At 44.4% G+C, this 25,916-nt stretch overlaps 3 protein-coding genes across 3 annotated transcripts; 2 read left to right on the top strand and 1 right to left on the bottom strand.

The window, feature by feature from the left end:
• The first annotated feature begins 237 nt into the window (after positions 1-237).
• LOC147159716 (transmembrane protein 184C-like) lies at positions 238-5,198 on the top strand. Its single transcript, XM_086059796.1, has 12 exons — positions 238-523; positions 695-819; positions 888-1,018; positions 1,816-1,852; positions 1,933-2,138; positions 2,202-2,276; positions 2,370-2,463; positions 2,534-2,646; positions 2,726-2,825; positions 2,917-2,994; positions 4,541-4,634; positions 4,706-5,198. Exons 2-12 carry the CDS (start codon positions 703-705, stop codon positions 4,969-4,971), a joined length of 1,311 nt encoding a protein of 436 aa, XP_085915922.1. The 5' UTR covers positions 238-523; positions 695-702; the 3' UTR covers positions 4,972-5,198.
• Positions 5,199-6,339: 1,141 nt separating this feature from the next.
• On the top strand, positions 6,340-15,172 carry LOC147159715 (serine/threonine-protein kinase DCLK2-like). The gene is made up of 16 exons (XM_086059729.1): positions 6,340-6,669; positions 7,301-7,866; positions 8,398-8,777; positions 9,816-9,942; positions 10,113-10,244; positions 10,329-10,417; positions 10,497-10,569; positions 10,646-10,751; positions 10,819-10,876; positions 11,447-11,566; positions 11,641-11,787; positions 11,867-12,000; positions 12,069-12,146; positions 12,231-12,327; positions 13,396-13,476; positions 13,576-15,172. Exons 2-16 carry the CDS (start codon positions 7,476-7,478, stop codon positions 13,672-13,674), a joined length of 2,112 nt encoding a protein of 703 aa, XP_085915855.1. The 5' UTR covers positions 6,340-6,669; positions 7,301-7,475; the 3' UTR covers positions 13,675-15,172.
• An 891-nt stretch (positions 15,173-16,063) lies between these two features.
• On the bottom strand, positions 16,064-25,256 carry LOC147159714 (uncharacterized). Its single transcript, XM_086060308.1, has 16 exons — positions 25,068-25,256; positions 23,691-23,727; positions 23,291-23,331; positions 23,146-23,206; positions 22,919-23,069; positions 22,696-22,852; positions 21,155-22,114; positions 19,764-19,884; positions 19,415-19,604; positions 19,203-19,352; positions 18,621-18,658; positions 18,336-18,529; positions 18,166-18,194; positions 17,892-18,066; positions 17,587-17,681; positions 16,064-17,522 (listed from the first exon to the last, which is right to left on the bottom strand). The coding sequence occupies exons 1-16, from the start codon at positions 25,156-25,158 to the stop codon at positions 17,415-17,417; spliced, it is 2,598 nt and encodes an 865-aa protein (XP_085916434.1). The 5' UTR covers positions 25,159-25,256; the 3' UTR covers positions 16,064-17,414.
• Positions 25,257-25,916: the final 660 nt, after the last annotated feature.

Here is a 25,916-nt window from a genome sequence, read left to right as displayed (position 1 = left end):
TTTTTTTTTTGCTTTACAAATGTAATGAGTCTGATTACTCACATAATTACTACTATATGCATAATATGATATCTAAGAAGCCTATACTTAATTGTGATTGTTTTTTTCATTTAAGTGCTCATTTCTACCTCATTTTTTTTTAAATGTACTCAGATTAAGACAATACAGCAACGCCTCAGTAAATATAATTAAAAATAACTGAGTAAGATAATTTCAAGATCCGAAGCAGTCCGCACGTGACTGAGGTCGCGTACGTGAGTGACGCAGCGCGTAAACAGCGCGCCCGCGCGCGCACATCGTGCCTGCGCGTATATGTAGCGATGACGATTGATTGATTCATCATCTTAATCGGCCGGTGGTCGTCGGTCGGGGTCACATGGCGGAACCTGAGAGGAGGGTACGACGGTTTTGACCGGGGGACAGAAGAGGCGTTGCCTGGCAACAGAATCCCTCGGCAGTCTGCGCGAAGACAAGACAACAGGCCAGCCAGCGCCTCCATCATCACAAGCTCCGACGTTCAAACGTATGAAATATCTCATACAATGCACAAATTGCACTACTAGCAATATTTATACAGTATTTTATTAAATGGGCAGTGATGACGTGGGGGGGAAAAATGGACATTTGGGTCACAAAATAAATAGTGAACGAAATGAAACTGGATTGAGGCCGACATTCATGTCACACGATCTAGGTCCAGCAATGCCGTGCTCGTGCTCTGAGTGGCGGCGATGGATCCGCCCGCTGGTTCTGGTCCTGTACGCTGTTCTGCTGGCTGCTGTGGTGCCGCTGTCCGTCTGGGAGCTGCACAAGGACAAGGTAGGGGGATTTCGCGGGGATGTCTCGAAGAACGTCTTCTCAGGGCATCTGTGTGTGCGCGTTTTCAGGTGGGAACTCACAGCAAAGCTTGGTTCATCGCCGGTGTCTTTGTCTTCCTCACCATTCCAATCTCGCTGTGGGACATCCTGCAGCACCTGGTGCACTACACGCAGCCGGAGCTGCAGAGGCCAATCATTAGGTGACCCTCTCCTCCCATTAAGAGTGTCACCATAACAATGTGACCGATTAATCAGTCAATTAATCGAATTAAAAGTTAGCTGCATGACGAATATCGGCAGATTTTTTCTCTCCAGATTTTTGTTGTTTTACAAAAACACACATTACAATATAAGACAGAAATAATAAGTTATTTTAGTCATTATAATATATATTTTTGAATTTATCGGCCATCGAATTTTACTCTGCCAAATTTCAGAATCGGCGACAAAAAGATCAATTTTATAATATTGCGATCCACTTCTCGTCATACTTTTGACAGGTCTAAGTCCTGCCCCCTCCCCGCTGCTTTTGGCATCTTGCCAAAGGATGACATCACTTTCGGTACCAACCCTTTTAGCCAAATATGGGCACATTTCCCAAGATGTCATACTTCAGGCCCCACCCCTTATGCTCATATTTGGACTTCCTATGACTTCCGGTGGCTGAGCTCATATAGGGACATGTCCTACCAATGAAAGTCAGCGAAAGCCCCTATGCCCAAATATGGGCATGTTTCTCTCCCCGCCCCTACACCCAAATATGGACTTCTTACGCCAGTACGCTTCTGGTGATCCAGATCAGGACATGTTTGAACAAGTTGCGTGAATGATGTCATTGTGATCCCGCCCCCGAGGCCCAAATGTGGACTTCTGGTGATCAGGATACTGATATAAAATCTACTGTCTTATTTACCAGTATAAATTGCATTTGTTAGATTGAATCAATCAATATAGAAAAACACTGTTGTGTTAATTCACTAAATATGGACTTTCTCAGGATCCTGTGGATGGTGCCAATCTACAGTCTCGACAGTGTGAGTCAAAACACACACGCGTTCAATTCCCCAATGTGTCCCCACAACGTGGATCGCTGTATTTTTCCCTTTGTGCCCAGTGGCTGGCCCTGAGGTATCCCGGCCTGGCCATCTACGTGGACACCTGCAGGGAATGCTACGAGGCGTACGTCATCTACAACTTCCTGGTGTTCCTGCTCAACTTCCTGAGTAACCAGTACCCCAGCCTGGTACTGATGCTGGAGGTCCAGCAGCAGCAGGCTCACCTGCCACCACTCTGCTGCTGCCCGCCGTGGCCCATGGGAGAGTAAGAGGAGGAGGGGGTGGCGTCACATGAGCGCGGCGTGAAAACAACTCTCTGTCCCATCAGAGTGCTGCTCTTCCGGTGCAAATTGGGAGTCCTCCAGTACACTGTGGTCCGGCCTGTAACCACAGTGACAGCGCTGTAAGTCACCCTCCGGAACGCCATTATTATTATTTCATTGCTTTTAATTTTACTATCCTGTGACTGCGGTTGCGTTTCTTTGGCGTCCCGTAGGGTGTGTCAGCTGTGCGGCGTTTACGACGAAGCCAACTTCAGCTTTCGTAATGCCTGGTCCTATCTGGTCATCATCAACAACATATCACAGCTGGTAAAGGATTTTGGTATTTAGACTAAAGGATTATATTTTTCGCTAACAATTTGATGTGTGATGTGTTTAGTTTGCTATGTACTGTCTGGTGTTGCTCTACCGAGCGCTGAAAGAGGAGCTGACTCCCATCAGGCCCGTGGGCAAGTTCCTCTGCGTCAAACTGGTGGTGTTCGTCTCCTTCTGGTACCAATGTCAACTATCGAGCTCGGATTTAGAATTCATACAGCGCCTGATGTCACTATTGGACATGCCGTGTGTCCAGGCAGGCGGTGCTGATCGCGTTCCTGGTGAAGGTGGGCGTCATCTCGGATAAACACACGTGGGACTGGGCCAGCGTGGAGGCGGTGGCCACTGGGCTGCAGGTGAGCACAAATAATCATGACAATAATTGCTTGAATGTATTTCGCAAGAGTCACTCCAATAAAGCTGTGATCATTTTCACCTGCAATTCAGGACTTCATCATCTGCATAGAAATGTTCCTGGCTGCCATCGCTCACCATTACACCTTCACCTACAAGCCCTACGTGCAGGTGCGCATGCACACGTCCTATATCAAGGGTCAGCAACCTTTACTGTCAAGGGAGCCATTTTAGGCCAAATAAATAACAAAAAAAATCTGTCTCCAGCCACAAAACAGCGTTGTTGGTGGTAGTCTAATGTGAGAGCTCATTAGAGTTGCACACAAAAATACGCAGCATCCATTTCACTTTCTTCTGCCTTTTTGTAGTTTTTCATACTTAATTTTTCATAAATCTTTAGATTTTTCTGCCTTTCTGTTAAATTTCTGACATTTTTAGCATTTTGTCGACATTTTATGGTAATTTTAAGGACATTTGGGACATTTTATAGTTACTTTTTGAACGTTTCTTTCCTGCCTTTTTTATTTAACTCTGACATTTGTTTTGCAATTTCATGAACATTTTATGGTAATTTTCTCCTTTTCCTGTTTGGACATATTATGGTCACTTTTAGGCAATTTTTTCATCCTAAAAACAGATTGGTTCAAATTTACCGGAAAAAAAAGAGTTACATTTGACCAATCGAGCTAGTTATGTGTCAGACAGATCCTTTGCTTAAAACAACCACTCTCAACCAATATATATTGGTGAGTGGGCCAACCGATACAAATTGGTCATTCTGACCAAGATATTGGTTAATCTGGGTTAGAGGCTAAAAAAAAATTCAGGAATCCCGCGGGTCACGGGATTCCCGAAGAAAAAGTACCACTGACTGTCCCACCCACCAAAAAAGGAGCGGCGAGCAGTAGCAGGGGCCGTGCTCAGGAATCAGTTGGTGACCAAACCCCCCAATTCCAACCCATAATGCCAGATCCCATTTTTTTATAGTATTCGGAATGACCCGGCCAGGGATTGAACCTACAACCTCCCAGTCTCAGGGTAGACACTCTACACCACTAGGCCACTGAGCTAGTCATGCCTAGTGATCTATCTAGACACACGTTTCCATTTTTAAACACTATATTTTTCTATTATATTGTAATCACTTATAATAATGAATAAATACAATACAATAAATTGATACGATAAATATATTTCCAAGTGATCTATCTAGACTTACTTTCTATTGTAACCAATTTCATTGGTTGTTTGGCTAACCAATAAAATTGGTATGCCCGTAGTCAATCGGAATGGTCAATGTCTGACCAATGTATTGGTTAATCAAGCCAATATGATCTTAACTTACTAGAATGGTAGTTTTTTTTTAACCAATTCATTTTTAGAGTGTACTTTTCCCATCTACCGTTCATATCTTTGTTTCTGACAACATAATATTTGGACTCTGACATTTTTTTTTTAAACAAATTCATTTTTATTTAGTCATTAATTAATTTAAAGAATATTTGGTCTAAAAAATAAAAATGCAAAAGAATATATTTTCTACAAATTTTTTGAGAGCTTCACAGAGAGCCACTGGAGAGTGACTAAAGAGCCACATGTGGCTCCAGCGCTGCAGGTTGCAGACCCCTGCCCTATATGTACACCCCCCCCCCCCCCACACACACACACACACGCACACACATGCTAACTGTGGCCTTATATTGACCGATGCATGTAGGAGGCAGAGGAAGGAACGTGCTGCGACAGCTTTATGGCCATGTGGGACTTTTCGGACATCAGGGCTGACGTCAGCGAGCAGGTCCGCCACGTTGGTGAGTGCGTGTCCACCTGCTGCCGTTCAAATGTAAACAAAAAAAACCAAAGCCACACCACTTGCCTCCAGGCCGCACCTTCGTGGGCCGTCCCAACAAGATGTACTTTGGCGCCGCCGCCCGTCCAGAGCACAGCGAGCACACCGGCCTCCTGTCTCAGGATGCGGCGGCCGCTCCCGCCTCCATGCCCGCCTCCCCTTCCTCGACCGGTCGCTATCAAGGCCTCGGAACCACTACGGCCCCGCACTCCATTTCGGCTCCGGCGGGGTTCAACACGGCATCTTGGGAGGAGGACGACAGCGATCACTCACCAACTCAGGCAGGGGAAGCTCATTGACAGGCCATGGAATGCTTTTGTCTCTCAGTCAAGATGTATCACTTTGACATACTTCCTTGATACCAATACCAAGGCATCTTACAGAGAGCAGAAAAACTGAATTTTTGTAAAGGTGCCCTCATCGTACAGGTGTATACTGTATATACTGTCCATAGAGGCTTTTTCTTTCATGATATATATTAAGCCTGCTTTGTTTTTGTGCAATAAACAATAAGGTGAAAATCAAACTGGCCTGCACTGCATGTTTCCTTTAAAACAAAACGTCATGCCGCCGGCTTAGTTCTCTAAGAGACGAGGAAATTATTGTCAATATTGCCAGACACCACACTAAACAGGCATGTACAGACATGCACATACACTTAGACATTCATCAACATTCACTGATGAGTATAGTCAGGGGGAAATCAATGTATGATGAACGTGGTATTTTATATTCATTCTAACACAGTATATAGAGTATCTCACAAAGTATCAGTATCACTATAAGGGCATCCTCAAACGAAAGGTGGAGCAGCGTAATGTGTCGGATGTCCGCCAGCTTCGTGATGTGGTCATGGAGGAGTGTAAGAGGATTCCAGTGCATGTGAAGCTCTGGTGGACTCCATACCCAAAAAAAGTTAAGGCAGTGCTGCATGGGCATTTTCACTTAGGGGTGTACTCACTTTTGTTGCCAGGGGGTTTAGCTCTTAATGGCTGCCTTTTGAGTCATTTTGAAGGAGCAATAAATTGACACTGTTATATAAGCTGTACACGGACTACTTTTCATTGTGTCAGTGTCATGAAAAGATACCTGCAGAAACGTGAGATAATCTATACGTATACAGGCCTTTTCTTTAATTATACATATAGGCCTATATTAAGTCTGTTTAGTGTTTGTGCAATAAACAATAAAGTTAAAATCAAACTGACCTTATCTGGTTCTTTTAATTTTTCTGTATGTGGCACTTGGATTTGGATTAGGCGATCTGGGCCTTGGGTCCCAGAAATGAACCTCACGCCGTCTCGGTTCTCTGCAAAACAAACAAATCAATTATTGTCAATATTGCCAGACACCACACACTAACCAGGCATGCACGTACATGTACATACACTTAGACATTCAACATTCACTGATTAGTATAGTCAGGGGAAATGCACAAGGAACGAATTACAGATATTGAGATAATGATAGATATCTACATACAGTATATAGATCAATATAGTTATCAATCCATTCTTACTATTTCGTTTCCTCCGGCATTTGCCGTTTTTCTGCTTTAATTGGCTAAAGTGACAAAATGTGACAAGATTAGGGGGAGGGGTCGAGGGAGATAGACAAAAGACGCGGAGAGAGAGGAAAAGGGAGAGAGAGAGAGAGACACGGAGAGAGAGAGAGACAGACAGACAGAGAGAGAGCCTCCAAGGAGGGGCGGGAGCGGAAGCTGGTTGTGCCGGCGTCTACTCTCTGCTGCAGCAGCCGCGCAGCTGCTGCTACCCGGAGACCGTCGCGGCGCATCCAGCTACGCGAGCTCGCCGCCTCTGCATCACTCATCCCCGGATAGCAGACTGGCTCGGCCGGCCCGGCGGTCGTCGCGGTCCAATCCACATGCAGCCGCCGTTTTAGCCGGAAAATACCGGAACCTGCGCACCGGGGAGGAGGGGAGGTTTTGTGTGTGGGGGGGACCTCCATAGCAACAAACCGGCTCCACGGCATTATTGGTAGGTACCTCCCTCCACCGTGCACGCGTTTGGGCGGATTCAGGCTTTTGTTCTAATCTGGTGCAGGTTGTTCCGAATGGGATGCAACGCAAACACGTGACTGGATTGCACCTGCAACCTTGACTGACATGTTTGCATGCTGCAAGGTGATGCAGACTCCCTCACTGCAAAGCTCATCTGACCTTATGAACGCACGAAAACGGACTGATCGGTGAGCATGTGGTTGGGGTCAGTGAGACCGACTCGACTTGAGACTGACTGGACCTGGAGGTTGCTGCAGATGCTGTCGTGACCTCGACTCCTGATTCAAGCTCATTCCTTTTTCTTTTTTTTCTCACATTTGGAGATATTGCATGATTTATTTATTTTTTTGGTCAAAATCATTTAGATGATTACAACTCAGTTTCTTTCAATCGGAGTGAAAATTAGTCTTACTGAACTGATAATTCTGAAGTGTAGTGCAAAGAATCCTTTCATTTCAAGTCTTCATATTAGAGCACATAAAACACGGGCACCAAATGCTAATGTGTGGCCACGAAATAAAGAGTAAAAAGCACATTTAGCAGAATTCATAGAGGCTGCATTTTCCAGATGTATTTTTACAATATTTCACCTCCGTCCTTTTTTTCAGGATTCAAGCGGATATTGGCTTCCCTGCATCAGAATCTTCCCATCTCCTGAAATCACCACTTAAAAGATCTCAAATGTCTTTCTAGAAACACCCAAGAGCAGTTTTCACAAAATCTCAGTTGAGATGAATCCCAAGTAGTGGGACCGTGCGTTTGGATCCAATCCCAAGTAAGACCATGGAGCTGGAGCACTTTGATGAACGGGACAAGGTTCGTCGAGGGCGATCCGCTCGTGCGAAACGAGACGACTCGGGCCCGAGCTCGCGGGGCAGCAGCCTGGTTCCGAGTCCAGCGCACAGCACCAACTGCAGCTACTATCGCACGCGCACTTTGCAGGCGCTCACCTTGGAGAAGCGCGCCAAGAAGGTGCGCTTTTACCGCAACGGGGACCGCTCCTTTAAGGGGCTGGTGTACGCCGTTTCTAGCGATCGCTTCCGCTCGTACGACGCCCTGCTTATGGAGCTGACCCGCTCGCTGGCCGACAACCTCCACCTGCCACAAGGGGTGCGGACTATCTACACGATCGATGGCGCGAAGAAGATCAGCAGCATGGACGAGCTGGTGGAAGGTTAGCTAAACGCGTATGCAGTAGCCAGATACGCCTTCTGTTAGCTTCAAGCTAACACACAATGCAAAACGCCATTGACAGACTAAGGATGTGGAGATTTTATAACTCTTTAAGCAACAGATATTTGAAAACAAGCAGTGCATCAACATGTAGACAAAATACACACAGGCATATATTCTTTATCCTCTGTGAAGAATGACTAATATTACTGGCGCTTACTAAGGAGTTGTCTCCATCCTCTTTGCAAGAAATAATTTCCGGATGCGTTTTATGTAGACTCAAAGGATTCCAGCTGAAGGGACTTGAACTGCTCCTTTCCCCTCCACTCATCAATATTGATGACTGTAAAGACCGCTAATGAGCACTAATGTATGGAAACTAATACCGATACATTACTTTATGACATAACGCATATAGTACACACTACACACAAAAGTCACTTGGAAAGGTTGTAGTACATTTTTGCTTCGTCTTGAATTATTACCTGAAAGCCCAATGTTCCCAACTTTAACCTCATGTCTCTGTGCTCAGGCGAGTGCTACGTTTGCGCCTCCAACCAGCCTTACCGGAAAGTGGACTACACCAAGATCTCCGTCCCGAGCTGGAAACCCGGCGCCATTTCCGGAAGCGGCTCAGCAAGCTCGAGTAGGCCTTCCGCTGCATCCTCTGGGCTTGCGGCCGGGGTCGGCGGGAGCGGCAAAGAGCGCCCCGAGGGCCGAGAAAGCAAAGATTTCATCAAGCCCAAGCTGGTGACGGTGATCCGAAGCGGCGTCAAGCCGCGCAAGGCGGTGCGGATCCTCCTGAACAAGAAGACGGCACATTCCTTTGAACAAGTGCTGGCCGACATCACGGAGGCCATCAAGTTGGACTCGGGATCTGTCAAGAGGCTGTACACGCTGGATGGAAAACAGGTGAGCTCAGCGAGTAGCTTGGAACACAAAATAGGCCATCTTAATAGAGCGCCTCATTGTCAAGATTTTACCTTTAAAGTGTTTCAAGTCGTGACAGCCAAACGTCTGCTTGAAGATACTCTTATCTTTTCCTGCACAGACTAAAATCATAGGACTATTTTTAAACGTACTCGCACAGATATAGAAAGGAGAAAAGACAGACATCGCCAGTGATACAAACAATACAGTATTTGATTCATGGATGATTGTTTTTAAGATGTTTTATAATCATATTTTTGTTGAATTTTTAATCATGATTAATCGCATGACTTAGTTAATCGCAAATTTTATATCTGTTCTAAATGTACAATAAAATATGTTTTCTAACTTTTATAGTCTTGTTAACATAAAAGTGGAAAAAAATGTAAACTAATAGAAATATGGCTGCATCTTTTAGTCATTGATACAGTAATTTCATAATTTCACAGTAATTTCATAATAATTCTGAGTTATAATTAAAAAGATGTAATGTACTGTAAAAAATGAGTGTGATATTGATTTGGGTTGAGGTAATTTTTCTGCCACTAGATGGTATAATTGCATTTGTTAGACATTGGTGACAGCTCAGGGCATTTTTCTAATTTTTAACAGGAAGTAACTTGTGAAATTCTACACGTTTTTAAAATTGTAAAATACAATTTGACCCCAGTCTCCACAAATACAAGCATTATTTTTAAATTTATCACTGCTAAATTTGGACGTGTCTGCTGCGTTGCGAGTGACTTGCGACGTTTAAAAAATTTAGTAGTGCTAAAGGAACTTTAAATGACCTCAAAATTAATGAACTAATTTTGACACCCCTGATTGTTAGTACACAATACACAAAAATTAAATAAAAGTAATACTAAAGAAACTAAACCGAGCGTTAAAAAATAAAATGAATAACAACTAACTGCTCTGAAAACTAATTTAAACTAACAAAATTCAAAACGAAATAAAAATTAGCTATAATGAAAATTCCCAAACTATTATTTATAACCCTGGTGTGTGTGCGTGCAGCTGACCTGTCTGCACGACTTCTTCGGGGACGACGACGTGTTCATGGCGTGCGGGCTGGAGAAGTTTCGCTACGCTCAGGATGACTTTGTGCTCACGCACAGTGGAAAGACGGCGGCCTTCGTTAACGGTCTCACACGCACACAAACACACACACACACACGTACACACACCAGGTTGAAAAGGAAAGTCAAGATACAAAACTCCCCAAAAGTTGGAAATATTAGAAAAAGTTGACCCCAAATCAAAACATCTCCAACTTTTCGTGAGCAGCGGTATTAAAGTTCTCTCCTCTTCCAGAGTGTCGAGTCAAAGTGACTCGTCCCGCCGCCTCTCAGAGGACTTTGACTCCCAAGATTTCGAGCGTATCTGGTTTGACCTCCGCCAAGGCTTCCGCAAAAGCTGTGCCGCAGACACAGTCACCGGGATCAAGTAAGACATGAAAAAAAACATTCACACAGCTGAACAAGATGTTTTTCTACATCACTCAACATGGTTCTTTCCTCTTTTCTGTAGCCAATGAGGCGTCAGGATCGCATGTCCCCGCAAAGTTGTCCAGATCAAGCCCCTCCCCCACGAGTCTAGGAACACGCAGCAGCCTCAAGGTGAGCTCTTTGTTAAAACGGAAACATCTCTGTCTTCATCTCGTCTTCGCCAACACGATCCGCTTCGTTCCGTCTGCAGGTTTCGCCTCATCGGTCCGCTCCCGCGGACGTTAATGGCGCGGATGAGCATGCCGATGACGTCGCTCCTGAAGGTGTGGTATCGTATCACGTCGGCTAAACTGTCTGCCTAACGACCATGTGACCACACCGTCAAACTTCTCTCCCAAGTGAACGGAAACCTGTCGGTGTCGTCGTCGCTCATCGGCAGCAAGTACAAAATTGGGAAAGTGATCGGAGATGGGAACTTTGCGGTGGTGAAGGAGTGCGTCGAGAGGTAAAGACACGGGAAGTTTCGTTCTTGTGTGCCGAAAGCCGAATGATGGTTCTGATGTTCCTGGCAGGTCCAACGGGCAGGAGTTTGCGCTGAAGATCATCGACAAAGCTCGCTGCTGCGGGAAGGTGAAGTTTATTTTGTTATGTCAATGCAACAGCTAGCATTTTGTGCAGACGTTATACTTCGAGCTGTCAAATCGACAAGCAATTGATTATCAAATTAATCGACAACTATTTGAACCCTTTTAATGGCTGGAAGAAGAAATTATCATAGATTTGTTTCCCCCTTGCATTTCCTGGTTATTAGGGATACAAATAACAAAAAAGGTGTAAATAAAATTTTAAAAAAACTAAAATTGTATTTTTTATAAACCTGTGCCAAACGGCATCACTGGCCAAACTGTGACAAAATTTGTTTTGGGTACAAAGTCATGTGGAATCTTTTTTGGGGAATATTTATCGCAATTACAAAATACATTTTCACATTAAGCATCCTCAAAGTTGTTTTCAAAACCTGTTTTTACTTTGGAAAACAATAACCAAACCGGTAACATAGTATAACATGTCCCTTTTTTTTTTTATCACTATACGAATACAAATAATTGACAGATTAATCAATTACAATTTTTTATAGTGACATCACTAGTTATACTGTATCCCCCCCCCAAAAAAAACTGTCGTGTTCTATTTAAATAGGAGCACCTGATCGAGAACGAGGTGGCGGTCTTGCGTCGGGTTCGACACCCCAGCATCATCCAGCTCATCGAGGTGGACGAAACGCCGTCTCAGCTCTTCCTGGTCATGGAGCTGGTCAAGGTGCTCTTCTTGCTGCGTGCGTGACGACCAATTGCCGGGACAAAGTTAGAACTCCATCACTCTGCTTGCTTTAGGGAGGCGACTTATTTGACGCCATTACGTCGTCCACCAAGTACAGCGAGCACGACGCCAGCGCCATGGTGTACAACCTGGCCGGAGCCATCAAGTACCTGCACAGGATGAACATCGTGCACAGAGACATCAAGCCAGAGAATCTGCTGGTAGGCGCCGGACGGACGGACGGACGGCCGGCAAACGTGGACTCCACCGTGCTCCATGACCAGTTTGTGTTCCCGGCAGGTGTGCGAGTACCCGGACGGCACCAAGTCGCTCAAACTGGGAGACTTCGGTTTGGCCACGGTGGTGGAGGGGCCGCTCTACACCGTGTGCGGCACGCCGACCTACGTGGCTCCGGAGATCATCGCTGAAACCGGGTGAGAGGACACCAGCAAGTGAGGTTATGTAGAGCTGGCATTTATTGCTTGCGGACGTTTGTGTGAAGCTACGGTCTGAAGGTGGACATCTGGGCAGCGGGGATCATCACCTACATCCTCCTTTGCGGTTTCCCGCCGTTCAGAAGGTCCGTCGATCTAACACACAACCGCCAGTCATCATCCAAAACAAAGAATCCTCTTTCGATCTAAACGCGTCTCGTCTTCCTCAGTGAAAACAACGTCCAGGAGGAGCTGTTCGATCAGATCCTCAGAGGGAAGCTGGAGTTCCCGTCTCCGGACTGGGACACCGTCAGCCTTCCTGCCAAGGTGACGGCTATAACCACCCATGAGGAACGTCCTCAAACTGTGTGAAAGTGCCTATTAAGTGAATTCAAAGATTTGTTTCTTAATGCATGAATGGAAATAATTGTTGAAAATGTCCTGAGGCTGAGAACTATGTAGTACGCAAATGTACAGTTATAGGGCCCTATTTTTCGTAGACATCCATCTGTCAGTCTGCAATTACCTCCATCAAGAGGTGATCTTGCAGTTTTCCGGTATAAACGCAGTTTGCGCGCACTAATTTCATTCATGGATGTGAGTCAATTCGTGCTTCTACAATGTGCACTTTCACTGCCCTGATTCTAATGGGAATGAGGAGAGCCGCTTCGATTGGCCAGGAGTTGGCTGTGTTCCTTCCCACAATGCTGCCAAATGCCCTATTCCTGGGGCTGGACTGGAACACACAAAAAAAAATCGGCCCTGGCATTTTGACGACTCTTGCCTAACATGTAGTTCTGCCATTCATGTTTATTGATGATGTTTCACTTTGCTATCTATATTGAAATATATTAACAGACTGGTCCTTCTAAATTTAAGTCTCGTCTTAATTAAAACCCACTTTTATTCCTTGGCTTTAATTCAGTGTTAATTGTGTGGTCCTCAGGGTCTTTTTATTGTATCTATTTATTTTATTGACATAATATATATATATATATATATATATATATATATATATATATATATATATATATATATATATAGTTGTTTTTAATAGATTGAATGTGTATGATAGTGGATCTCAATGTGCAGCACTTTGGAAATGTGCTACAGAAATAAAGAGGATTGGATTGGATAAATTGTGATCCAATCTTTTGGGGTAAAATTGAGGAACATAATTAAAAAGCACTGCATCGGCCCCAAAAGAGACTGGCCCACCGGGCATCTGCCCTGTATGCCAAATGGCCAGTCCAGTCCTACCTATTCCATATTATTCCACCTGCGCTAGTCAATCAAAATCTACTTTTTTTTTTTACATTTCACTTTTTCTGATTTTTTGGGGGGGGGGGGGGCATGGTGGTTCACTGCAGTGATCTCAATATCAATGCTCCTCAGATGCTGATCAGTCAGATGCTGCAGGTGAACGTGGACGCTCGCTTCACAGCAGATGAGATTCTCTCACACCCATGGGTGTCGGTGAGCTTGCACTCTTGTGACCATCACCATTATTTCTTAATTGTCTAAAAAAATAATAATAAAAAAATGACACTGTTCTTTCCGCGTGTACTCACGCAGGATGACGCTCCTATTGACTCCGGCAACGAGGAGACGAGCGGAACGGAAAAGGAATCTCCAGGGCTGGAAACCAAGCAGGTTCCTTCCCCGCTGGTCTAGACCTCAGCCACTGGACCATATCTCATCCTTGAGCAACCAACACATTGACACATCTTGGAGAACTTGATCCCCAATCTGTGATCATCCCCGATTCCTGTTCATCCAGTCACCATAAACGCATCCTCGAAACTTCCTACTGCAGTCTACTGGAGTAGCTACAATCCAGTATTTTGGAAAGACACAAAAAAAAGAAGAAGTGTGTGCATCAGGAAAAGTGGATAGATCATTTCAAGCCTTTCCCCGTATCCAGAATGTCTTCCACTTTTTCTGGGAAGAAGCATCCCAAGCAACTTCTGTTTATATTTCCTAAACCGAGGCCAGAAGCACTGTGCCTGTCTGCACTGATCCAAACAGGGTTAAAAAAACAAAACAAAAAAAAAGTGGAGAAAAAAAATGGACATTTATGCTGCTCAAGGCCATGTTTCAGTCTAACGAACCCTGTTAGTTTCCTAGAAATATGTTGTAACACGTTAGCCGTCATGTGAGTGAATCTGTCGTGAAGTTGGAAGTCGACTTCTGGGGGGTGAGGGGGGGGGGTTGTCGTGATTTGAATGGTGCTTAATAACTAATTGTCCCATTTCTCTATCATTCTGTCTGTTGTCTGAGAATGTGAGTATTTAAAGCATGGGTGTCCAAACTACGGTCTGGGTACTTTTTTGTGTGTCTTTAGCTACCAGCGGCAAACAAAAATTAATAATGTATTTATTAGCTTCATTTTTTATTCTATTTCTTAAAAAAAAATACATAGAATACAGCGGTGCCTCATTTGAATGGGGAAAATGATTTGAGATACCGGTACTGTAATTGCCGAGTGTGGATAAGCAGTTCAGAAAATGGATGGATGTTTACCCCCACTGATGGATTATTTTTAATGTTTTGAACAAATTCAAGACTAAGAATTTGAAAGTGGACATTGGACGGGAACGTTTGGACACCCCTGATTTAAAACAGTGTTATGACCTGTTGGCCAGAGCCACTCTTAAGTATTGCCAATTTTCTCTTTGCTTTACACCAAACCAGGGCTGGACTGGCACAAAAAAAAAAAATAAAAATCGGCCCTTGCATTTTGACTTAGGCACGCCGGCCCAGCCCGACTAACATGTAGTTCTGCCACTGAGGTATATTGATTATGTTTCAGTTTAGTATCTATATTCAAAACAGATTAATGGACTGGTCCCTCTAAATTGTGGGCCAGTCTCTTGGGGTTAAATGTAGAAAAATAATTAAAAAGCACTGCATCTGCCCCAAAAGAGGCCGGCCCAGCGGGCATCTGCCCTGTATGCCAAATGGCCAGTCCAGCTCTGCACCAAACCAAAAGGCGCCTTGCTGTGTTGACACTGTTAGCAATGTGGACACACAAGGTGGACTTGCAGCTAATCTTCTCCTTACAAACATACTTTAACTTATGTTTATGTATGTGCTAGTCATCATGCCTTATTAACCTTCAATCAAGTGCAGTAGATTAAAAATTTTCCAAATGCTTTCCATGACAAAAGTCCTTCTGAAAGGCATTTGTGTGTTTTTTTCCCAACACTGACCACCTTATTTACCACCTATTTAGGAACACTTTGCTAGCCTCCAAAGTCGGTCCATGTCTCTTTTGGTCATTGGATATAATACGTTAGATATTAAACATTTAAAAATTACTCATTTGACTTTTGTTTTAAAAACAGAAACACCAAAATTGATACACACCTTCTTTTTCTCGTTCGCTGTCTGGAATGAGTAAGCACAAGTCAGGTTGAGTCAGGTCTGTGACAGGGCGGCCTGGAGCTTAGGGGTGCTGCCACCTTCTGGACGTGTGGGCACATTCACCCACACGCACGCTGTTATGAATATTCTAAACATGCGATTTTCGCACAGTTGCATAATTGACAATAGATTAACTGTGATTGGTTAATATGTTCACTTGACGAGTGGGGGGCGGGGGGGGGGGAATACATCTAACGTTCTAGCAGGCCTATTATTATAGTCGAAGTACAATCTAACTTTATGTTTTAAGTCACAAAACAGTCAGTTAAAATTTGTCGACACAAGTTGATCATGACGTCATGTTTCTTGACGGCCTGCACCAACACCACCTACAATAAAAAATAAATAAAAAAAGTGAAATGCTTGGATTAAACAAGCTAATCTTTGCAAGAGGAACTCTACTTCTAAAGTCAAGCCTTAAGACAGCAAGTACCATTTTAGAGCATGTTGATAAGAATCTTAAAATGTTTTCAATTGTAGCTTGTGTTTAGCGCGAAACTTTCTCATGTTAAAGACATTTCTCATGACTTGATTTGAGCATATTTTTCATGGTATGCTTTCATTGTCAATCCGCGTGGGGGCGCTTGTCATGGAATTGCTAACGAGTCGACTTGATGACTGAAGGAAAGAGGCGGTGTAGTTTGTTACTTGTGCTTTATTAGGAGAAACAAAGATGAATTCAAGATATTGCACTTTTATCCCCCCTCCAGAAAGTCTGTTAACCCCGGCGAACAAATCTGGGGAAAGCCAGCTGTCCTCGAGGGTTGGAGTAACTGCAAGACTCGTCATCTGGTTGCGTCACAGGTACAGGTTGATGCAGTAATTTTACTTGACCGTCTTTTCTTTATGGTTTGTAGTAGACCTATGTGATATGGACAACATTTCATACTTCGATAATATAAATCCTGACATATTTTGGTTTAAAACTGCACAAAACTAATAGCAATTATCTGTGATCTTTTATTTCATTTTCTTCACACAAATACACATTTATTTCTAAAAGGACCAATTTTACAAGTACCAATGAACATATCTGGTAGTACAACCACCTTAAGGAATGCATTAATGCAATACAGTGCAAATCAAATTAATACAATAGTGATTCAACATCAATACATCAGATGTAGTGCTTTTTTGGACACTCAAAGACGCGTCACAATGGTTACATTATTCGTGTACTCCCACATTCACACTCTGGTAGCGGTAAACTAAACAGCTGTTTTTAAAATTTTCCATTTGTTCTCCAGAGGCAGACCTGTGAACATCTAGCTGCCACTAGAGGGCCCCCGTGAGTGGAAAAGTTAAGATAGGACCGAGTTGTTTTTAAACTAAAACTGTGGCGCAAGTCCTAATTATTCATTCATAATTGTTTTTAGTGCTGAGTTGCATCATTATTTTCTTGAGATCAGTATTTGCTTGACATTTTTTTACATTCAGTACTTTGCTTTTCTAGATTTTTATTTCTTGTTGCACTTTGTTGATCTTGGCACTACAAATTATGTTTGCTGTTGCAAACATAATAAACCAGTTTATATTTTACATTGTATGCATATGTCCAAATCATGGTTACTATTTAACCTTAAGTTTGAGCTGCTTGTTTTTTTCAAATAAAAGGTCCAAGCTCACTGAACGATACAGATGAGGAAAACATAATTAGAGGAATGTTGCAAAGTTTTATTAGGATTTAAAAGTTTGAATGTTTGTTTTGATTACATTCATGTAACTTCACCGAAGAAGTCTAACACCGTCCCGGTATTCTTGTCCCGACACTTCACGGAAACATCCGACAAGATTGGTTAGTCACGTTAATATTCAAACACATTACAACTAGGAGAGGAAAAACTCCCGCATTTGAGCTTCAGCGTCTTGTTTAAAGTATTGAACAGCATTTGGGTGTGGGGGTGAGGCCGTTGTCACGTCATTTGACAGAAATATTGTCCTCACCTCCGCCACAAAACCCAAAAATGCCCCGTCAGCAGATTTCCTTGTCAAAGAAGCAAAATGTAGTTTTTGGGCACAATTCCGCGTTTACTGCCCACCACTCCCGCAATCCACTGCTCATCGGCAGACTCCACCTGCGTGATCTTGTCGCCAGGCTGGAGGAAGAGAATAACAAGAAGTCAGAACATGTTGTTTGTTGACGCGTTTTGACAAGCTTACCTTCACTGTAAGCTCGTCCTCATGCTCGGCAGTGAAGGCAAATAAAGCTTTGGCCACGCCCCTCACCGCAACCTTCTGGTTTGGGATTGGCTGACCTGGAACCAGGAAGAAAGCGTTTTGGCATTGTCGTGATAAACTTGGGAATTCAGATCTATGCCATCAGAGCTTTTAATTGTCCCAAAGCTTAGCTAGGAAGGAGTAATTTATTCTATTGGTGTGCTGTTCCTCATATGGAAGCATGCACCTTTCAAAAAATATGAAATAACATGATTTTGCATATTATTTTGTGTATCCATGTGTCGCACCCTGGTAGGCCTGCGTGAACGCTGCGGGGTAAAGCCCCTCCCTCCCATCTAGTCGCCCCCTTCTCCACTCGGAATCCACGTGTTCCGTCACTTGGATATACGCCCCCTTGTGGAAGGGGAGATCCTCTGCGGTCTGACCTGGGAAGTCAAACAGTGCCACTGCCCACTCCTCCACCTAAATGCATTTAAAATTATAGTATAATTAATAACATGTTTTGTTGTGGCAATATTTTCGATCCAACTCATATTTTAACATGCATCATTTTAAACTCACCTCCATTTCTTTTGAGGGTGTTATTGCCACTGAGAAAAAACATAAAAATGCTATATTGAATTGTGTCATCTCAGAAGCACACACAAAAAATAAAAATAAATAATAAAAATTATATATATATATATATATATATATATATATATATATATATATATATATATAGAGCTCACCATCATTTTTCTGTGCTCGGTCCTCAGTGACTCGGGTGAAGCTCAGAGGGAAGAGCCCGACGCGTCCCTGAATCTGGCCTCGCGCCCACTGATGGTCAACCGTCTCCAGGAGGCTGATGGCGTCACCCTGGGAGAATGTGAGCTCGTCATCCTCCACTCCCTCAAAGTCAAACAACGCCACGTAACGGGGACCGCTGTGGACACAAACAAGACGGAAACAAGTGAACAACAAATTTAATCTTCTTTTCCAAAAATCTAAATAAAATTGTGTTTGGCGTGTCGGACCTGACAGGAGGCGGCTCGGGGTGTTTCTGCATGGCCGGCTGCACAGAAAACAAAACAATGAAGTAAAGTGAGTAATTGTAATTTACATTACTGAATGTTCAACATTTCGGATATATGAAAACTCGCTTGTTTGTTAAAACATTTTTAAATACTCTAACTCAAGTTCAAATTTAATAGCTGCGCACCTTCAATGTAGTAACATGTGCCATTAACCGCTCATTTCTGTTATATTGTGGGTGGCAGTTTGCATTAAAGTAACGTTAGCATTAAGCTAGTTGGCATTTGTTAGACAAAATTACAAATAAATAAATAAAATGAAATCCAGCATTTAAAATCTGGAAAAGTTATACTTTTTTTCTTTTTAATACTTCAACCCCATTTTTTGTGTATAACTTCCTTGATACATGTACTCCTCTCCAATTCAGCCAGGGCTTTGGCGCCCTCTTGTGGCATCTTATAGAAGGAGCATAAAAACCACAACATCAGACAAAAACGGCAAAAGATAAATTTGTGAATATGGAGCCGCAAATTGGTGGGTGGGTGACTGTATTGAACATATCGCGTAACGGAACTATCTCATACCTGACAAGTCCCGAAGGCTGGTTCTGGTAGTTGCGCTGAGGGCATCAGGTCGAGATCCAAGAGATATTCAGACATGCTGCAAGGTGGCGTGACGAAGGTAGGCGGAGGCCTTGGCGGCAGGTCATCCAGGACGATGAGGACTTCCTGTTTCTGGGACACGAGAGTTTGATAGCGATGCGGTTCAGACTCATATTTGTAAGCTTTTTTTGTACCGTGAAGAGCGGATGTCCGGGCTTGGGACGAGGGGGCAGAGGCGGCCCCCTCTTGGACGGTCTGTGATTGGCTGCTGCGGAGAAAGACGGCCGAGGCTGGCTCGCCGACGAGATGAAGGCGGGAGGCGGTGGACGGGCAGGGATGGATTTGATTTGAGGCCTCGGGGGGAGGTGCTTCACACTTGAAGGCCTGCAGAGAAGAAAAGTTGATCTAGGTGGGGGGTGGGGGGGCTATGCTCGAATTTCTGATCTCTTGACCGAAAATATTCAGATTTCTGTAGTTCTGCATGAGAGCAGACTGATTATGTTTGTGCAATGAGAGGAAAGCCACACACGTCATCGGTCTTACCTTGGGGGGAGCGGCGGCTCACAGATATTTTCAGTTTTATTTAGACCAGGGGACGGTTTGGTGTGGACGGGAGCGGGGCTGGAAGCCTTGGAAGGTATTGAATTTGGTTCCAGCGAGAAACCTGAAAAGATAACCACATGCTATGATATGGAAATTCATTTGAATTGAGCACTTTTAGAGAGCAACAACAATTTTATTTTGAAAATCTACGTAACCCCCACAGAGCTTGGGGTCGTGTCGACACAGAGGTTTCTTCTGCGCGCACAATCGGCCAATGTCGAGTCTGAATCGGACAAGCACAATTCTCTCACATTCGCTGTACACGTTTGCATACGGCCTCAAAAGCCGCATTGTGCTGCGGCGCAGTTTACGTTACCCACAATGCAACTGGGGAGGTCGGGCAGTTTAGCTGATTTGCAAAGACTCATTGTTGATTTCTCGGTTAGGAAGTAGAGACAGCATAAGGGGAGTTTGTCTTCCCGCAGGCATGGAAAGCAACAGGTGTCCTTGTTTAGTGTCATTTCCTGTGACGCTTTCTTCCAGTGGGTGTGGTGCATTGACGCGGCCAACAACAGAGGTGGTTTCGGGGCAAACAAAGGCCACAGGTTCAAATGTCACCGACATGCTCTACACAGCCACCTGATTCCAATATTATTGGCTACAAAGTTAGTGGATTTCAAAAGTCTACACACAACTGCTGGAATGCCAGATTGTTGTCATATATTTTTTTTTTTAAAAAAGTAAAAAAATAAATGAATAAAATGTGGTTGCACAAGCATGCATTCCCATAACTTGAGAATTAACCAATCACATTCAAACTCGTGGAGTGGTGTCAGCACACACCTGCCACAATTTGCTAGAATTTCCTCCCCTCCCTCCTCAACAACATGTTTAACTGCATGTATGTTCTTTTAGCAATGTTGGGATTGCGTCATTATGGAATTATATCAACCTTAATAAAACATTTTCTCACGTGCTTTGGAGATTTCATCATAGGAACAGGTTTTGAAATTACAAAATTCCATTACAAAAGCCTGGCATTTGAGCAGGGGTGTGTAGACTTTGGAAATCCACTAACTTTGTAGCCAATAATATTGGAATCAGGTGGCTGTGTAGAGCATGTCGGTGACATTTGAACCTGTGGCCTCTTGTATTTCTTTTAGTCCCAATATGATCAGCTGATCAGAAATTTAGTCAGATCTTGCAATTATTAGCTGGTCGGTTTCAGGTGAAAAGATATCCTCCGATAAAAAGACATCACAAAATCCATAAATGAATAAATCAAATTATATAAAAAGACACCTGAGACATTTTAGATGTCCCACCCCCCTTTGGAATGCATTGCATATCGGCAAATACTCAAAATCAAGAGACTCTGACTCAGCACTTACCTGTCAGGTTAACAGAATCCTGAGTTTCCGTTTGTGGCCCCCTGCTGACCTCTGTGGAAGGTCTGGTGGGCCGTGTTGGGGCCACAGGTGCCTTCTCGTGGGCCGTGGCCCCCACACTTGTCCGTGGGGCAATCGGTGGTCTGCTTGTAGATTTGACTGTGGATGGGGTTTCACTGGGGGAGGGGGTTGGTTTCAGTGTAGGGAGCCTGGGGGCTGGGACAGGTGCAGCGCAAGGGGAGGGGGCGCGAGTCGGAAGGGGCTCTGTGATTGGCGGTTTGGGGTTTAGGATCTCAGAGGGGGCTTCAGAGGAGTCCACGGTCGAAGCTTTGGGGATGCTTTTGGGTTTAGGGGCAATCGCGGGAGGATGCACTTTGATTGGTTGCCCTTGGAGACGAGGGCGTGGCCGGGGTTCGGGTTTCTTGGCGGCCACCTCCTTGTTGATGCCAGAGTCGCCACGGCTCCCGTCAAGTGGCACCTGCGGCTGCTCAAAGGCCTGGATCCTCGCCCTGAGGGCCGCCATATCGTTGTTGTCCTCCTCCTCCTCCTCCTCCTCTTCCTCTTCCTCTTCCTCTGATTGGCTGAGACCACTGTCGTCACCTCGCTGCTCCGGGTTACCCCAGTCGTCGGAGCTGAAAGCCTCCAGGAGCTCTTGAAAGTATTTACCTTGACTCACGTCCTGTTTGCTGCCGTCACAGCGAGCACGGGCGGCGAGCGTAGCCAAGCCGTCCTCTCGCAGTTTTATCAAAGTCTGAACTTTGACCTCGTTGCTGACCGGGGTCACGGCGGGCCTGGATCGGGGGCGGGGCCTGGGGCGCGCCACCTCGTTGGGAAGGGGCGTGGCACTAGGGAGCTGCTTCGCTTGGCCGCTTTCAGAAGGTGGGGTCAAACGGGAGTTGATTTCTGTGACGACTTGAGACGGAGTGGCGGGAATCGCCGTACGCTGCGGTTTGACCTGTTTCACTGAACACAAAAACGGTTCGAATACAATTTCAGACAATGAGAATTAGTGTTATTAACAAATTGTGCTTGATTTTCTGTGTTTAAAGTGGAAGTCAGCCCAGAAAATGTATTTACAATAATATCTTGTATGTGCCCCCACTTGTTTAAGCATGATCTGATTAATATCGCGTTTATGGAATATGAATGAAGCAAAATCCAGAAATTTCTTATCCATCATGTTGCCATGCACCATTTTGCCACTTGCTGTCGATTTAAAATGACATCAGTTACTTAGGGCTCAGGTAATGACCAATCATGGCTCAGCGTCAGAAAACAGGTAAGCCGTGATTGGTCAGCTTCAGAAAGCTGGTGAGCCGTGATTGGTCATTACCCGCGCAACTGTGATGTAATTTTCAAGCGACAGCAAGTGACAAAATGGCCGCCAAGATAGGGAAAAAAAATACAGGTGTATTTTTCTGCTTAGTTCATGTTCCACAAACGCAATAGTCATCTGAATAGTGTGTTCAGACAAGTGGGGCTGCATTGTAAAGAACATTTTGGATTGACTTCCCCATTAAGTAGTCTTGTTTACACCTTCTCACCTGGAACGCCAGGAGAGGATCCAGTGTCTGTCTGAGTGGCGATAGTCGTTCTAAAAGCTGGATGGGATGTTGATAATGGAGATGGGGGAGATGAAGACGTGTGCACACCCAGCTCCTGAGTCTTCTCCCTTATCACCTCATCGTAAGAGGGAGGAGGCTGCGGGCGGGAAAGAGAGTCTTAAGTTCCACGTAGCGCAACTCGGCATCATGGGAGAGGCGCTACCTGTATGGACGGCGGGATGGTGGGTCCCCAGATTTGCGCGGCCGGAGGAGGAGGGGGCGGGAATGCGCCGGGCGTTCCAGCTAACCAGGAAGGGGAGGGGAGCGGTTCAGCCGACAGGATGGTGATCTCCGGTCGTCTGGCAACGGGGCCCCTTTGCAGGAAGTAGACAGGAGGAATGAATAAAAGGCACGTGGTGATGGTCGGTAAAGTTGATCGTGTTCCCTTACCTGGCGTCTGCGTTCCGGTTTCTGTCTCGCGGAGTGTCAGGGAAACTAGCCCTGCTGGTGGCTGAAGGTTAAAAAGCATTGGGACATATAGAAGATAAAATCAGAGGCTTCGTCTTCAAAATATTTTGCACTTTTGTATGCTCACATCTTTTGATAGCTGCTTTGAGGGACCAAAGTGGACCTTGGCTGCACGGACACAAAAATGGAAAAACACAAGTTAGCTCAACAGTCAAACGGATCTCAAGAGGAGCATTTTTGTTGTTGTTGCTGCAAGGCAGATTAGGATAGGACACCGACTCAACAAAACCACTTTGAGGTTTGCCCCATAAACACACGCTGACACTGCCCCCGGCTGGTTGTCATGCCAACCGGCCAACAGCCCAAATACTTTCAGGAGTGTGTCAGAGGAAAAGTAGGGGGGCTGGTGGGGGTGCAGACACAGCAGAATGGGGATAGACTTCAAGCACAAAACGGTTTGAGAGGCCAGAAGGCCCCAAAGAACATATTGGGTTACACACACAGAAAAAATGCAATAAGTGTTCAACCTGAGACGATTTTCTGGCTTCCTCCTGCCAGGACGACCTGCGGGGGACAGATAGACGCGGCAGAAGTCATGACAGGAAATGTCAGTGTACCATCAGCAATCAATCATCTTCACAAAACGTTACATTTCCCCCCAAATCCTCTTTTCGTCGGCCCGTCGTCTCCCCACGAGAGCCGAGACGGATTTTCTCGCAGTCTTTCCTCCGGTCTCCTCCCTGCTCTGGACTTCTGACTCTCCTAGCTCGCTCCTCTCCAGGAAGTCACTGTGATTGGCCATGGAAACTTCTACTGGAGTCATGGCACAGCTCTTAACACTTCCAGATGTTCGCAGCCCCCGCCCCAACCCAAACAGAGCAGTTTATTTTCTTGTTCACAGGTTTGACTAGTAGAAAGTCTGCAAGTAGTCAAGTCTTTGTGTATTAATGATGATTTTCATGATAGTGGAGGTATTCAGAGAGGTTTTAAATCCCATCCAAATCCCCCAAAATGCCCAGCCCACCACTGCATAGACATAGATAATTTGAAAGGGGTTAACACCTGCTTGAACCAGAACCTGCTCAGCTGATTGAAGGACTGCCTCTTTCAACCCCCCACCCCCAAATAAAAAACCCTCAAGAATCTGAACATATCTGAGACGTCTCCTATTAGCCATATTTTTCAGAACGGTCCATCCATCCAAATCTCTTAATTCCCATTGTTTGAACTTTGACCTTAATATTCAAACAATTTTATTTTCATAGCGATTTACATTTCTACATGATGAGGCAAGAAATACGATACCCGAGGTTCCAGTCTTGCTCAGTAAGTCCCAAGACTTGTGAAAATAAAAATAAAAGATAAAATAAACACGATAACAAGATAAGGGAAATCCTTACTGGGGAAAAAAAGAGAGAATGCTTACTCACGATTTAAATGTGTGCATTGATGCAAGACAAGGTGTGGATGCAGCAGAAATAAAAATACAAGGGGCATAAATTGCACACGAAGGTCTGTGTAGTCTAGTAAAAAATAATAAAGTGTTCAACTTGCAGAGATGAATAGTTATAGTGGGGCTGAACACTGTTTGAATAACAGCTTCCGGGATATCATAATATTGCGACTTTCTCTTAAAATACAACTTTATTTTTTGTAACGTTGAGACTTTACATCGATACCTGTAACGATCACAACTTTTTTATTTAAAAAACGCGACTTTGCTGTGATGTAACGATTGCACTCTAAGGCAGTCAACTTTTGTTTAATTTTATGAGGGGGCGTCTTTAGAAACATTTCTTCCTGCATCCAACAAGCTTAATCAAGAACACTGAAGTAAACTCCACGCACAACTGTGGGTCAGTTGTGTATGCGACCTGTATTGCTCTTCTTGTTGTTGTTTTTACCTTCGCTGCCATTGGACTGCCGTCGCACCACTTGTTCCCCGTTGTCCCTTCTTATACTCCCCTCGTCTTCCTCGGTCCGAGCCTCGGCCATGTCTGCCCTACTTTCAGCGTTTCTTTTCCCAGGCACTGACGCGGTGTTTTTATTGTCGCTCAACAAAACTTGAAACGAGTTCGAGCCGACGCCGTCATAGATATGAATGTAGGCAGATACGACACGCCCCTTTATAGCTGCCTGCCTACGACGAGGTGAAACTAGGAGGGGCGAAGTCGTCAGCGTATTAAATATCCATGGACAGTAATAAAACCCGAAAGAACAAGGATGCTGGCATTTTTCGCTGAAAACGCCGCACAACTACGACTAGGGAGCTGCTGGGAATAACCTTGTACACATAGAAAAAAAAATTGCAATTGACATGTATTGATTGCACATTTATTTGTGTTGACAAAGAAGTAAACTTTATGAATATCGATTGAGAAATTAGCAAGTGACGAGTTAATTTCTCTGTCCATGCATTGTCTTCGATGGGAACGTCGCCCCTGCCAACATGGCCGCCACGTCGGCACGTGGGTTACATCGGTGCATCCGCGGGCTGGGTATCTCCTCATAGTTCCCCCCCCAAGGTTTTTTATTTGTATTTTTAATTATTTTGTTTATTCATATCTTCATATCTGTGTCATGAACCTTAACAATTGGACGACTCTGCCGAGTTTGTTTGGCCTGTTCTGAAGAGTTATGTATGTGTGTTTTTTTTTTACATTTTGTCAAATTTTTATTGAGACTTTGATTACCCTGATTTCGAACAAACACACAATTGCATGTAACAAAATGTATAAACATCAACATGACAC

This window comes from Leptonotus elevatus, chromosome 17 (assembly GCF_054856555.1).
Source record: "Leptonotus elevatus isolate MCC_2025b chromosome 17, RoL_Lele_1.0, whole genome shotgun sequence".
Classification (NCBI taxonomy): Eukaryota; Metazoa; Chordata; class Actinopteri; order Syngnathiformes; family Syngnathidae; genus Leptonotus; species Leptonotus elevatus.
This window is presented reverse-complemented; position numbering and strand designations above follow the sequence as displayed.